This window comes from Haemorhous mexicanus, chromosome 2 (assembly GCF_027477595.1).
Source record: "Haemorhous mexicanus isolate bHaeMex1 chromosome 2, bHaeMex1.pri, whole genome shotgun sequence".
Taxonomy (NCBI): Eukaryota; Metazoa; Chordata; class Aves; order Passeriformes; family Fringillidae; genus Haemorhous; species Haemorhous mexicanus.
The window spans coordinates 108,771,473-108,787,301 of record NC_082342.1 but is presented as its reverse complement, the minus strand read 5'-3'; the positions used below and the strand labels follow the sequence as shown (position 1 = coordinate 108,787,301).

Genomic DNA, 15,829 nt, shown 5'->3' with positions numbered 1-15,829 from the left:
AAAGGAATTGCTAGAAAATCTTTTTATTTATAGCAAGCTTAACCATATAATTAATTGACTGTGGCTCTGTAGCAGGAAGCAGATGTCTGTGCCCATTGTTTCTTGGAATACAGTGAGGAGGAGCAGGATTGCCTCCCCTTACCTGTTCACTTAATAGTGATATAAAAGGAGATGTCTGTAGGATTGGCTGAACTCAGTGCCCAAAGGAGTGCCTTGTTTCAAATGTTTTTATTTTTCTGTGGTTAAAAAGTACTAAAATTACTCAAATTTCATTTAACAGCTTCTCGTAGCCCTTTTTCAAATAGGGACTATTCCTTGCTGCCCTGTCAGATTTTGCAGCCATGTCACATTGTACAGCAGTCTGGAAAGAAGTTTGCAGGAGCTGGTGCAATGTGGGTCATTGAGCAACAGTTTTAGTTCAGAAACCTGCTCTAAACTCATTGCATGCTCAATAGGTTTTACTCCATGTCCAGTCCAGCCTTTGGTGACAGTGCTTTGATTGCTGATCCTGCTCTGAATACATTCTTAACTAGGCATGAGAGGTCTCAGCTAGATTCATCCTACTTGGAGAGGTCGCTTTCATCTGCAGACCTCACCACCATATATAGCTTAACAGCTGAGGGGGCAGTAGAAGGGTGTGGGATGTTTGCCCAAAATAGCAGAGGAAGTTGAAGACTGTGTCTCATTATTAGTCATTACTTGCCTTGCAGGAGCATTTTTGCTTTTTCTGTAGAAGACAAGCTCTTGTCTTTCTGTGGAAGACAATGGCATCTGCATTTTATGCACTTCCAAGAGAGGCCCCTGAATATATCCTGGGATTTGGGAAAGCAGAGATGTGTGAAATTTAAGTTTTCCACTATTTCAAACCTCAGTTGGAGTACTGGAAGAACAGAGTGCTTTGTCATTTGTTCATTTAAAATATGTGCAATCACATGGCAACTCAAGTCTTTGCTTAAGGACTACTTCCCTATTTCCCTAATACTTTTTATCCCCATTGAACTGCATTAAAAAAACCCAAAACAACAACCCTATGCCATCCCTTACTACATGTTTAAAATGGACATGTGCATTTATAAAAACCTTGAAAGTTTACTCAGCTACAGTCTTGTGACTTAAATTTGCAATGGTCAAAGCATGCAGATGGCCCCAGTTTTCTTCAGTCACTAAGTGTTCTCAGCACAATTTTCTGTTCTTGACATGGGCTGTGTACAGCTTTTGACATGTGCTGTAGTTTGCTGCTCTTGGTGCTGACTGCCACAGAGATAGACCCTGTGGCTGTGTTGGTGTAACTCGCTGTTCACTGGGCTCTGCAAGGAGCCACGAGCTGGGTGGAGCATGTTCAACACATAGCAGATAACTCAGCTCTGTCTTTATCAGGTGTCACTGGCTGGCTCAGTGCCAGAGGTTCCTGCAGCTGGGAGAGCATTACATGTGACTGACAGCCAGCTGGCTGGAGAGGTGGGCAAGGACTCTCAGGAGCAGGGCACCAGTTCTAAAGGGGGCACAAGCACTGTGTTCATTTTGTGCCTTGCGCTGCTGCTGAATATCCATGTGATAGCTGGGCCCGTGTTTCTCACGCTGCAGTGACTTGGGGTTATTTCAACATTCTGTGTGATGTTCTTGGTGCTTCAGGGTTGATGTAAACAGAATCCAGAGTAAAATTCAAGGTGATTGACATCCTAGTCATGTGAGAAAGCACTTTTCTCTATATGTTGCCCTCTGGTCTTTGCTATCACAGGCTGGAGCAGCACAGCAGGAGCCGTTGGGGTTTGGCATTGATCCTATTTTGCTTCTTTTACCCTCCCCTCTTATCACTCTAGAGGGGATGAGTCCCTCATCTCCTCTAGATGGGATGAGGGACTCCTTTCCCCAGACCTCATAGGAACAGGGAGGCTGAGGCTCAGTGAAGCTCTACTTGCTCTGGCTGTAGTTCCCTCTGCCCGTGGCATGTGCATAGGTGTTACTTGTATCAGAGCTGAAGTGAAGGAAGTAGCTGTTCCTGCTCTGGGTCTGCAGTGACTAACATGGAGAGCTGCTCAGTACTCACCCAAGTCCACAAAATCATGTAACTTCACAGGGCAAATGCAAGTCCTGACCTGGTTCTGCAGAAATGTAGTGAAGAATCTGTGTGCAGGGCAGGGAATTGTATGGTCTGGTGAGGGAAGGGAAGTGAGTTCTCAGGCATGTGGGATCCAACCAAGAGTAATAATGTAGTGGTGCAGATTGGAGATGGAAGGTGCCTGTTGACTTTTCAAGAACAACCCTGGTGCAAAGGGTCACACATTTCAGTTGCTGTTTTTCCAGTTGCACAGAATTTAGAAAAACAGGAAGAGGTGGGAAGAAGCGAGATGACATCCTCAGGAAAGGGTTCTCCAGTGCACACAAGTATGTCTTACATGGAGATGTTCTTTTCACTTGAAAAAAGAAATCCTTGTCCACCAGCCACAAGTTTCTGATGATCACATGTCAGTACTTATCTTGGAAAGACTACAACTACTCCCTTAAACCTAGGAGCCACACTCAGGGAGTGGCTTGGCACAGACACTATTCCCTACATCCATCTGTTAACAGTACAGGGTCAAGGACAAAACTCAGAAAATGTGGAACAGAATCAATCTTATCAGCAAATACACTACAAATTTAAGCATAGAAAAATTTACTGGTTCAGCCCTTGAATCACATGAACTGGGTTTTTTCAGTGCAGATGTACTGATTTATATAGTGTTGGGTATGTTTTTAGTAGTTGAAAAATGTTTTCAAGCTTTACACAGACTGGAAATTTAATTCAGCAACTGTAACTTATTCCGGGCTTTTAAGTTAGCTGCTATTGCCACTGGACTGGTTATGGTACACAGACAAATGTACCATAACCAAGTGGCTCTTTTCTAGCTGTACTTTCTAGAATGTGACCAAACATACAAGATTTTTACAGAAATTAAAAAATCTATTAATAGCAGAAGTCATGAATCTAAGCCCAAGATACTAAGTGGATTGGGCAAGATGAGCATTTAAATAAAACCTAAAGAGAAAACATGTATTTCATAAGAATATTCTCAGATAACTAATGAGGTACCTGTGCTTCACACTGGTTAGACTTCTGTTTAAACAATGAGCCCTTTAATGTTTTACTGCTGTTACATATTAATCATACTCACAGAAGTACCAAAATTAATGAAATTTTATTGGCAAAAATCAAGTTGAATGTGACCTATTGAATTCAACAGAAGTGAGCCTCAGTTTAGTTTATCAAAATACTTCAGCTTTCCAGCTGGATCTGGAATTATCTGTGCAAGAAGGAAAATGAAAATGTTAGTCAAAAACCAAAGCCACGAAATAGCAAACTATAAAGCCAGAACAGCACAGTATTTCACAGTAAGGTGCTACTGCCAACTCACTTGCAACATTGAAGAGTAATTTATCAGTTGATTTGACACTAGATAACTGTTGATCTCTAAAGGTACCTAACAGCAGTAGCAGAGAGATTCAACCAACTGAGGCATGAGAGAGTGCAGCCTAACAAAGGAAGAATTTTGACAGCTTGCCCCAAAAGCAAGATATTTTGGTAAATTAATATCTGTAATCTAGAGGCTCAGAATTTACTTACAGTTCTTCCCTTGGCCACCACACTCTCATGGCTTCCTCTGGTTTGATCTAATTAAATCAAACACATTTAGAAGGCATGACTACATCTTTGAGAAAGGCTTTTTCAACTACTCTGCTATTGTCTGCATCTTTTGCACAGAGGAGGTGGAGAATGCTTATGTATTGCTTTACATTACTAAATTGGCAGTGTTGGAGCTGTTAGTATCAGCATTGTAAGACTGTTGTTAGAAAATAGATCAATGTCACGTTACCTAGGTGATCCTAGTTATGGAGGGCAGAACTTTTCAGTGCCAAAATACAAATGTTGGGTCAGCCCGCCCTCTTTCATTTTACAGTCTTAATATCCAGCTTCCCCCATTATGACACTCCTCTGCTATCTTGAAAAAATTGACTCCCAGTTTCAAGTTTCATCCTAGGAAACTTTCCCATCCAGCAAAGAAATGTGGTTTAACATTACACTGGTTTTTACTATCAAGTACAATGCTCACTAACTCTGCTTAGAGGCTCCTGGGACCTGGTTTTTGTTGAGCCAGCTCTTTAACAACAGTGCTCTGTCATCACCAGATGGTTCAGAAGGAAGCCACATGCTCAAGTAAGTGACAGTGATCTCATCTGAACGAGGCAGCTCAGACCTCTGGTGAAAGTTTCATTATTCTGCTGAGGCTTGCTCTGGGCCAGGGAACACAAACAAGCTCAGTGTTTATGTGAACTCTGGCTCCTCTGCCTCCAGTCACAGGGAGCCCAGGAGTAGCAAAGAAGGGAGGGCAATTGCACAGCAAAGCAGTGCTCCCAGCTGGAGTGCTGATAGTGGCACTGGCTCTGGCACATACCACAGCAGCCTGGGAACTTCTGTATGTCTTTTTTTAGGTAGTGTCAGGATGTGCACTAAGAACCACCAAGAATTTATATGGACAAATAACCAAGAAGATCCAACAAACTCAAGAGGTTTGAACTTTCCCTCATCAGGTGTTAACAGGAAAAAGTTCTTGATCACAAACTCACTGCTGATGAAGTGAATTTTGTTCACACACCAGGAGTCCGAAACAACTGGGAGATGTCTAGTGTAAGGGAAACAATCCCCTAATGAAATCAATAGTAATTCAAATAGTGTAAGTTTAATAATGTGACATTACTCATACCTTCTCACTGAAAGTTGCTGAGATTTTGGATTTGGCTCTAGTAGAAATGGTAACTGAGTGCTTGTTAGTACTACATGCATGTTAATATAAACAGTGACTTACTGTTTCACTGCCAGGTTTCCAACCAGCAGGGCAGACTGAAAAAAAAAGGGAAAAAGTTAGCTCAAGTATTTTTACACACATAGACTTTTGTGTGCTTAATATTCTCTTTCTGACCTTATAGTAAAACACCATGAAGTGTCACATGTCAATATCTGAAACTATTAAGTGTGCAGTTTTCTTTACATGTGGGATGGTGACTGAGCAGTTTACACCTGACACCACCCACCACTTCAGTTACCTGAAAACTGCAGATCTCTGGATGGATGCCTATGCCTAAATTTAATTCTTGTGCCCTTCTACAATAAGTACTGGCAAAGCAGTATCTGAGAAGGAACACCTATTCTAGTAAAACAGAAATTTTGCAATAAAATTCAGGTGACTACATAGAGACCTACCTTTCTTTTTTTAAAACCAAAACTAGGAGCATTTTTTAGCAAAGAGATCAGTTCAAATATTTCACAAGAGACTAATTTTATTTGTAACCTTGCTAAGGAGCAAAGGGATTGCAGCATGTGCTTACCACAGTGTGGCTGGGAGCCCTGGGACCACCTGAACAGCTGCACATTCTGGAGTAAAGCTCTCATCTATTCAGAGCTTTCCCTCTGAGGCTTCAGCCCAAGCAGTTATTTCATATTATGCTGCTTTAAGACAGGCTGGCAGACAAAATGCCCCACATGCTAGTAGGAATTGTGGAGAACTGTTATTCTGTGCAAAGAAACCAATGAGATGTCTACAGAGGCTCTCCTCAACATTCATGTAAAAGCTGGGAAAAAAAGTGGTATTCTGGAAACACTGCAAATCAACATTCTGTAAGCTGGCTTTGCACTAAATGTGGGGTGGGGAAATTTCCTTAGTCAGATGTGCATAGCCTAAGTATCAACATCTATTTTTTCAAGTCAGTACAGCACAGCAGAATAATGATTTGTACTTTCATATAAAGGTACTTTCAAATGCTTGGAGACATTGAGTTGAACTGGAAGTTAAGTTGCTAAATATGTATTCATATCTAAACAAATCTTCAAATAAGTTATTTAAAGAAATGTGAAAAAGTTCACCCCATGCTTGAACTGGAGGAATAACAATTCTTGATACAAAGTAATGATCTGAAGACTGTAAAATTTCTTTGTTGGGGAAAGATGATCACATAGCACTTATACAGAAAACACAAGTAATGGTGCTGTAATTTCCACAGTATCACCATGTATCTTGACATGAAATATTCTCAGTTAGTTTTCACAGGTCCTCACTGAATAGCACAGGACAAGGATGGCCTGCATCTCCATTATTTTAGTATGCAAAAATGTACTGAAATATTAGGCTTCATTCTTCACAGCCTCATATTTTGTACCAATTTATGCTTGTGACACATGGTACATCAATTCAGACTAGAGGAATGCTTTATGCTCTCATTCTCATGGATGTGAAACAAAATGTAAATTATTATTCTAGAAACAACTCAAGGGACCACGTAATCAAGCAGGGCAATCAAACCACTTCAGTCGCTGTATGAAACCAGTTCCTTAATGCTACTGAACATCTTTCCTCCAAAAAGCTAATACAGCTTCCAGGCTAAGTAAAACAATCTGCAATATGGCAATACTTAAAAGAGCACCTTCTCCATGTTTGTCTGTGTACTGGAATGCTTGTACTAAACGAAGTGTTTCATCCACTGATCTCCCAACAGGAAGGTCATTCATTGTGATCTGTCGAAGGATTCTCTTATTGTCAATAATGAAAAGGCCTCTGTGGGTAGAAAAAGTGTGTGTGTGTTAGGAAACAGAATTAATAATAGTGGTGTTTTTATGCATTATTTATGTCAGCTGGATGGGAGGAATTTGATCTTTGCAAACACCATGTAATACTCACCACCAGCAACCTACTATTCTTTACCTGGGTATCAGAGGACTTGAGCTGAGCTCCAGTTAAAACCAAAACAATATACTTCTTTGCAGAACTAACATAGAACTAAGCTCTGACAGGCCCTGCCAGGGGATGCTGCAGATGCTAGGGCATTACAGGGATCCCAAAATAAACTATTCAGTTTTAGGCAAATGTATCTCTTCGGGTAACCTTAGTCTTGACTCCACCTGGACTTGGGAGGTCCTGAGCAACTTCAGTTCTGGGGAATCCTGCACATTTGTCCTGCCCTAGGTAGATACTGATGCCTGCTGTTAAACAGGATATTAACCTTGATCCCTCTTCTGACTCATTATGACTACATTTTTTGTAGTCATATATTTGCTTTTATATTAAATTTTTGTTGTCATATATTTTGCTGTTATATTCAATTTTTGCTACTTGCCATGAATCCCCAAGTAAAAGCTGGTCTAAAAGAAAAATTCCAAATGCTTCTTTAAATAGAAAGCAGGAAGTAAAACAAACTGCAACGCAGTGAAATACCTAAGTGTATGTCCTTGATCTTCCAGATACACTCCATAATCCTTTGAAATCTGGTGTGTCAGATCAGAAAGAAGGGGAATCTTCATTGGTCCAAGTCCTCCTTGCTTACGAGGAGTATTAATCCTTTGAAGGGAAGGAAATATAGATGTATTTCTCATACAGATTTATATTCCCTACACAAGTCAGAAATCACAAACTACATCAGTATGGACAGAAGGATTTAGTGCAAGTGACATTTTTTCTGTTCTGCACACAAAGGAGATGAACAGTATTTGTGGCTTGAACAAAATGTTCAGTAGATCTTTGGCAGTTATGGCCACATCTGTTAATGATGACCTTTTTCTTATCAGTTGCATTTGCTTTATGCCAACATGCTCATCAACTGGGACAAGTGAAGCATTTACTGATAGTTTCATTAATATTTTCTTTTTGTATTAGTAGTATTTTTTTGACTGAGACATGACATATCGCAAGCAAGACACATTAAACAAACTTAAAAATTAAAGGTACCTTCACGCACTAGGATTAAAATTTACTTTAAACATTTGTGTCAATAGAATCACACTTTCACACATTATGATATACCTCCACAGGCAAAAACCCTGGGGAGTACTGTTCTTTTGCTAAGTTGGAACTATGAATAATGTTTAGTGAAAGACAAGAGAAAGACACATACCATGCTAAGTGAGTGAATTTTGAGTCCACAGAACATGCTACTACTTCAGTATTTATTGCTCTGAATTCTTCAATTCGATCACTGAAGGCAATTATCTCAGTTGGACAGACAAACGTACTAGATGATTGAAGAGAGATAAAAGTCAAAATTTCATGAGAAGCCAGTAAATTCTCTGATTAACTTAAAATGGTGAATTTATCATTAATTTTATTCAGCTTTTGCTTATTTTTATTGCTCTTTCACGTATTTAACCGAAATGCTGCTTGACAAACCCTCCACCCTCAGACTCCAGCTTTGTTACAAATGGATTATTTCTGAAGACTACAAATCTATGGTTATTTTACAATCTGGATTCAGAGCTTGTACAGTTACTTTCTTTTAGATGTTACAAATGTGGCTGAATTTACGCACTATAAGCCAATTTTTTCAGAGGATCATACTATAATTTGTTGTTACTGTGCAAATCTACAACTTTAAACTAATTTGTCTTCAACTTTTTCTATTACAGAAGAACTAAAGTAGTAAAGCTAATGATGATATACTATTCAAAGTAGTTATGCACCTCTGTCCTCTTATCTTCATTTTGTGGAAAAGAATGGGATTGTCCTTTAAAATGCAGAGATGTTTTCACTCAATCAGTGAAGTTACTGCATTCTAAATAAAGGATGTTAATGCCAAGTGCTCTTAGGATGTCAGGGGATGAGCTTAAAGGGAAAATGCCACCTCTTGGATATATTATATACACTCCAGAAAGGATGCTTTCTTCCACTTGCAGCACTGATTTACAGCATGAAATAGAACATAGACTGCCTAACTGGGTAACTACAAAGTTGTTTGTTTTGTGTGGAGACACAAATTAGTGGACCCAGTTACTAGGACAAAGACTGTGTTGCAATTTTACCAATGCATGATGAGAAAACAAATGCAAAGAATATATCTTCTTCTGTCACTCCTTTCTTCTCTCCTAAATTCTTACCAAACAAAAAATACAAGACCTCAAAAAAAGAGAAGAATTAATGAATTATGAATCTAGAGTAGCTGCACTCAGTGGTACGCCTGCAGTGCTCTTACTTACAAGTCAAGAGGATAGAAGAAGAAGACAAGATATTTTCCTTCATAATCTGTTAACTTCAGCTCTTTAAACTCTCCATTAATGACTGCTGTTCCTTCCCAGTAAGGTGCTGGCTTGGAGACTGAAATGCAAAGAATGTTGAATTAAAAGTCAGAATATAACACCTGTGTTCAAACCAAGCCGTCCAAGGACAGCTGTTCTTCCTTTTGCTTGAAAAAACCTGCAGCACAGTTCCAAGATGAACCTAGCTCTAAACAGGGGGGTACAGAATGATGAAGAAATGAAGGCTTTAGTACACACACAAAGTAAATAATTTGACCAACTTGTGCTCATACATGAGCGCTGCTGATCACTGATAATCAAGGCCACACAAACCTTATCTGGGCTGACTGAACAAACCCTGTGTGCACTGCCAGCTCAAGGCACCTGCTAGACTGAAGGGGAAAGCTCTTTAATACTTCAGGTACTCTCATTGTTCTGCTAAAAATAGCTGTTAGGAACCAGAAGCACAAAATAGTTCACACTCACTTTCCTACTTTTTAGCCATGGAAACCTGTCTAGAATCCTGGTCCACAAAAAATACATGCCACAACATGGTTAAAGACAAATGCCTAAAAATGCAGCATATGTTTATTAAATTAAAAATCCTAAGCAAATTGTAACTTGAAGATAGCTGTGTTTTAAAAAAATATCCAGTTGAAAATCATGAAATATATTTACTATTCCTATCAGAAGGGATTAACCTTGAATTTAAAATATTAAAAATTAATCTGCTAGGTTCTATTTTCATACCACTGTGAATTCTGAGGAATTCACAGTGGTATGAAAGGATAGGGTATGCTGGATTACAAGGTGGTCTGAATACACTTGCCACGTCAAGGACACTGACATACATCTCCAGAAAATTAGGGAAAAGCTTCTGACAAAAATATATGGAATCCTAAATATTATAATATTATCTGGACGGTGCCTGAATTGTTTAGCTCTCCTTTTCTTAGGATGACCCACAGCTGCAGAATATTGTTAGCAAGGATGTATAACAACGACCTTCAGATTAGGAGGGAGAAGGAAAAGATATTAAACTAAATACTGTATATCTTGACCCCTTTCTAAATGAGGGTAGTTTTTGCAGTTATAAACAGCTGTATGTAATAACTTACATTGCAAAGGGGGAAAACCCCAAACGGTATCGGTTACAAATATCTTGGCTGCTTTTCCTTTTTTTTTTTTTTTTTTTTGGTCGCATCCGCTCGCAAACGTTTAAAACAGAACATATGCCCTGGTTCAGTAATGGAAAAGCATTTCAAATTGGAGATAATATCTGTGTGATCTCTCCGTACTCTGTGCCCTACATGACGGGACTTTGAGCAGGTGTCCCTGCACATCTCACAGCGATGCCATTTGCGGTGTTTGTCCCCACGTCTGTCACGTAAAGCATTGAAACCGCATCAGAGCACAGGCACAAAGGCAATGCCAAAGCCAGCGCGGTGGCGGCGGGTTACGAGGGGCGCCCGTTCATTGTTTCTGATCGCCGTGTGAGCACAGAACATTCCTGTGGATCCCCTGAAGCGCTTCCCTGAACTCGTTCGCCATTTCTGGAACCACGGACCTCGCTGGACGCCCGCGAGACGGCGGCGGTGACCACGATGGGGATGTAGCTCTGGAAAGAGCCGACCCTCCCCCTCCTCCCCTCTCCCCTGCCTGCCGAGGCCGCCCCGGAGGCCGCAGGCAGAGCGGGCTGGGGACGGGAAGGGCCCGGGCAGCCCCCGCGCTCCGCCTGACGTGGCGCTGCCGCCGCCCCGCTCCGCAGCCCCGAGCGCACTGCGGGCACATCCCGGCCCCGGCCCCGGCCCCGGCGCTCCCCGCAGCCCCGGCCGCGCCCGGCACCTACTCTTGGCCTGGCTGAGGTGCAGCGAGTGGTCGGAGACGGGCAGCCGGGCCGCCTCCCCCGGGTACACCTGCCCGCCCGCGTAGTAATGGCACTGCTCGTCCCCGCGCTGCCGCGCCGGGCGCGGCTCCTCCGCCTCCGCTTCGCCTCCCAGCGCCGCCGCCAGCAGGAGCAGCAGCAGCGCGGGGCGCCGGGCCCCGGCCCCGCCGCCCGTCTCCATGTCCCGCCGAGCGACTGCACGTCCCCGCGGCGCGGCGAGGGGCGGCGGCGGCGGGGAGGAGCTTGGCCCGCACATGGCCACACTCCAGCCGCATGGCCGGGCCGGGCCGGGCCGGGGCTCAGGGAGGCGGGCGGGGGCCCGAGGGGCTGGGACTTTGCTACCCCGGGCCACAGCTCAGCTACCCCGGAGCAGATCACGGCCGCCCCGGGAACCCCATCCCGGCACGGGAACCCCATCCCGGCACGGGAACCCCATCTCGGCATGGGAATCCCACCCCGGCACAGCCGCCCCATCCCGGCACAGACGCCCCGGGTCCTGCCCCGGCCGTGGGGCGGGCGCTGAGCGCGGGCGGTGCCGGCGGGGCTGCGGGCTCGTGCTCCCGCCTCGGAGGAAACGGGGAGCGATGTACGTGTGCAGAGAAAGAGGGGAAAAGAACGCGTGTGTGTGCAGAGAGAGCGCACACGTATCCCGAGCGATTGCAGAAGGAGGTTATGATTGTGAGAGGCTCCCCATCTGCTATCATCGCTCATCTGTGGCAGCGTGGCTTCTGTGGGCACGGCACCACTCGCAGTCATAGCCAGCTGTGCCAAATGCAGATTGTACATGCTGGCCTCATGAATACAGGAAATGCAGAGAAGGGGTACTGCCTCAGACCCAAAACCTTGAATTATTGCCAGCTCGGCAGCAGCTCGTGAATGAGCACCATGTAGTGCACGTGGTGACTGTGCAAGAGTATGGTTAGACAGAAATCAAATACTAAGTGCCTTAATTCACAGAATCACAAAATGGTTTGGGTTGGAAGGGACCTTTAAAGATAATCTATTCTAATGCCCCTCCAATAGTAGGGTCATTTGCAGCTAGATCAGGTGGCTCAGAGTCCTATCCAGCCTGACCTTGAATGTTTCCATGGTTGGGGCATCCACCTCTGGTCAACCTGTGCCGGTGTTTTGTAATTCGAAACCATTACTCCTTGTCCTATCACAATAGGCCTGCTAAAAAGTCTGTCCCCATCTTATAAGCCCCGTTTAGGTACTGGAAGGCTGCTCTAAGGTCTCTCTGGAGCCTTCTCTTCTCCAGGCTGAACAACCTGAACGTTTGCAGGAGAGATGCTCCAGCACTGTGATCATCTCTGTGACCCAGATGCCTTGGTTCAAGTTTGCCTAGTGAGAGGTCATTTTTCCCAGTGCTGAGTGAATTGTTTTTCATATCACAAAACAATTACATATGTCACAGATAAGCATAGGTAGAATGTAATTCCACAGTGCATTTAATAACAAGATTTTGAAGACAGTAAGTAGGCTTTGACAAGCAGTTGGTAAGGCTTTGCAGCACAATTTCTGGTTGAACTGGGCATACCTATTGGACAGGGACAGGTCAGGTCATCTGTCGAGCGTATCAATTAAATTGTACCCAGGGTCCTTAAAAATGAGGATATGAAAGAGCTGGAGCTGTCCCTTATCAAAAGTGTTGACCTTTTGTGCTTTGAGCAGTGTGGATGCCATCCATCAACTGGGACAACTGGTGGTCCAGCTCTCCAGACTGACGATGTCAGGAATGTCTGCATTGCAGCCTGTCTCTGCAGATGATTTGTGATAAATGATTCAGGATGCTGTGGTACCTGTGCCAGAATGGACAGTACAATTTATCTTTTCTCCCCCCCCCCCCCCCCCCCAAATGATACAGAACAAGCATGTAAAGAGCAGAGGGAAAAGAATATGCTGAGGGCCATTTTCAAGGAATAAAGGCTCTGTAAAAGAAGAAAAGGATTAGCAAGACAGCTGTGATTATATGTTGTGTCTTGAAAATATCCTAATGTTTTTCTGGTTTCCTGTAACAGATTTCACTCTTCAGAAAGATACTTCACAGAATTAAATTCACAGGAGTGGGAGAAACAATATCTTCCAGGCATGCTTGGACTTCTTAACCTATGATTTTAGTGTTCCTTTCTCCCAAAGCTTGGACTTCTCTCCAGAAAGGTCTCCTTTTCTTTCCCATTTCTTGTGGTATTTGCCTATAAGTTCCAGTCTAGGTTCTACAAGTTAGGGTCATGCCACTCATATCCTTCTGCCACAGTAATACTCTTCCTTGGGCCTACCTGAAGGAAGGGATTGAAGGTTACTGAGGGTCAGAAGTGTAAGGCTCTGGGACAGCCCTCTCATGAACACAGAAGCAAAACACCTGCATATTTACCAGGCTTGATCAGCATGTATGGAATTATACAAAAATTGTATTAAATGTCTGCCTAAAGGGGAAATGAACTTGATGGCACATGAGATCCCCTTGTCCTGTTTTTTTCACAGGGAGTTGGTGGTGGCTATTCTCTTTTTATACCTCTCTGAGTGTTTAAAGCAGGATAAAACTGTTATTTTCAGTGCTGCTCTTTGAGTTTGACACCCTCCCCTATCAAGGTCATGTCATTAAAAAGAGGATGAAGAAAACCCATTTGCTCATGTTAAGCACTCTGGCTGTGGTGGAAAAAAGCACTTAAAAAATCTGTGTATTCCCAGTGATCTCAGAATCACACGAGCTTTACATTTAAGCTTGCTAAAATGTGTTGATAGATTACTGTCTTACATGGTCTAACTCTAGTAACACTGAATTTAATATCAAGAGTTCACAGACCAAGTTATTTTGGTTGGCCCTGCTCTTTTCTTTGTGCTGGTGCTTTGAGCTGTAGGAAATGGCAGTGATTTGAAAGGTAGGCACACAGTGAGGTTGAAAAAGAAAAAGAGCAGTTGCAAGGTATGCACTTTGTATAATGTTAACATCCTTCAGATGAAAGGTATTCCCACATATCTGTAAATGAGAGAGAAAAGCAGTAAAATCAATGCAGTAAAAATAGAAAAAAAACAAGCCTCTGATGAGTTGAGAAAATGCTGAAGAACAAAAATGGGTTTTATCTGAATATAATGTTAGTTTAATAGCACTAATTTGAGGTTCATATGTGATTAAGTGTATATAGGCATGGAATGGAGTTCAAAAGAGCAACAAGAAAGACTTTCTGGCTGATGCTGTACTCTCAAGACTTCTGCAAGTGATTAAAAAATGAAAAAAATTAATAAATGGAATCCATTATGAAATCAAAATATATATCACTCTTCAGAGTCTAAATGGAGAAGATGGGCAGCAGTCTTTCTTTTCCCAGTGATGAAATACTTGACTGAATGCTGATTGTTGTGTTTGAATTGGTGATATTAAGTGATGCTGTTAAAATGTGATAAGAGAACTACTGCTACATTCACCCTGTTACACAGCTCTTCTGAAGCTGGGAAGGCTCAGCAAGTGTAAAGGGAAATCTCTTAAATCCTTCCTTTCCCCCACTGCACTCAGGCTGTGTTCCTCCTGTCATGCCCTATCCAGGCCCGTGAGGAAGGTTCAGTTTTGGCAAAGGATAGTGGCAGGATGTCATTGCCACAGTGGCACTAAAGTTATGTTAGCAGGGTGTGATTTAGGTTACTGAAGCATTTCAAAAGTGGCTATGGAGGTTCTGTGTGGTAATAAAATACCTCACTGCAATTTAAATGACCAAACATAAAAATATCTTGGAAAAATTAGTGTAATATATTGTAACAAGATACCCGCCACCATTTCTTGGAACAGATGGAGCAGATGTTCAATATTGTGCTGGTGAAACTAGCAGTTGGTTTTATCCTCCTCATGGCTTACAGGGACATTTTAACAATATATTGCATTGCTCATCATGCATGACAAAAAATCTATAGCATAGGAAACTTTGGATAAAGGAGGGTAGAAAACATCTGTTTTGTGAGAGGGATTGGAACAGAATGACCATAATTAAAATCAGCAATTAGAGAAGACTTCTCTTTGGCTCTTGCTAAGGCCCGACTGGTGGGGTCAGGTGTGTGTGTGCTGGCTGCAAAGGGCCTTTGAAGAAAAAGTGTATCAAGCTGAGAAGTGTTGGGTGGTGCCATTTGCTTTAGCGGGAGCTGCATCCTGACTTCTGACTGCTGCTTGTGTTGTCAGCTATGGGAGCAGTATGACTGAGTAAACATAAGCACAGACTTAGTAAAATCAGCCACTTTATACTATAGAAGCTTCATAGATGTGTTAATTTCTGCAGCCTACCTTTGGGGAATGCATTCGTGTTTAGAGATGAATTTATGTTTTTCCTCTGCAAACACACCTGCCATAGAAAAGTTCTGCTTCATTTCTTTCTCCTCCAGCAGCCCTGCTTCCTGTATCATTGGTGTCAGAAACTCTGCAGGGCTGTGGGATAGGCGCAGGGCAGAGCAGGTTACTGATGTGTTTGACTGAGCCTGGCAACAAAGAGTGGTTGGTGCTGCTAGTCCCTGGATGAAGGGGGGAGTATGGTTTCTAAAACATGTCTGTTCCAAGCTTTCTTCTGCCTCTGTAAGTGCTGACAGAATCTGCAAGTTTGTGAATAAAAACAAACATTGTGAAACCACCTTCTTGGGTTGGCAAATCATGTAGTCCTTGTGGGACCTCATCATTTTTCCTTTGGCTGTCACCTGGGGGTGGGTTACAAGTGGGTTTATGCTCTATCTCATTTTTTCTTCCTTTAACAAGTCTGTATTCGAAGAAATGCCCAAAACATCTCTGTGCACTAGCACAATTTTTGGCCAGCTCTACTGATGAGGACAGAGAAAGTCAGTGCTGACAGCACCTGTTAGACATCTGCTGTGCTCTGCAAGTCAGTGAACTGTGAAGGACAATTGAGGAATTGCTCTGGAAAGCCAGTGCTGGATGT

The 15,829-nt window shown here is 42.8% G+C and overlaps 1 protein-coding gene across 2 annotated transcripts; it reads right to left on the bottom strand.

Moving 5' to 3' along the window:
* Nucleotides 1–3,160: 3,160 nt before the first annotated feature.
* PRDX4 (peroxiredoxin 4) lies at nucleotides 3,161–11,190 on the bottom strand. 2 transcript variants are annotated; one of them, XM_059839903.1, is made up of 8 exons: nucleotides 10,884–11,190; nucleotides 8,996–9,113; nucleotides 7,921–8,037; nucleotides 7,245–7,367; nucleotides 6,457–6,587; nucleotides 4,845–4,879; nucleotides 3,605–3,651; nucleotides 3,161–3,284 (listed from the first exon to the last, which is right to left on the bottom strand). In XM_059839903.1, exons 1-8 carry the CDS (start codon nucleotides 11,173–11,175, stop codon nucleotides 3,281–3,283), a joined length of 867 nt encoding a protein of 288 aa, XP_059695886.1. In that variant the 5' UTR covers nucleotides 11,176–11,190; the 3' UTR covers nucleotides 3,161–3,280. The 2 variants fall into 2 exon arrangements, with proteins under 2 accessions (XP_059695886.1, XP_059695885.1); XM_059839902.1 differs by lacking the exon at nucleotides 3,605–3,651.
* Between the last annotated feature and the right edge of the window lie 4,639 nt (nucleotides 11,191–15,829).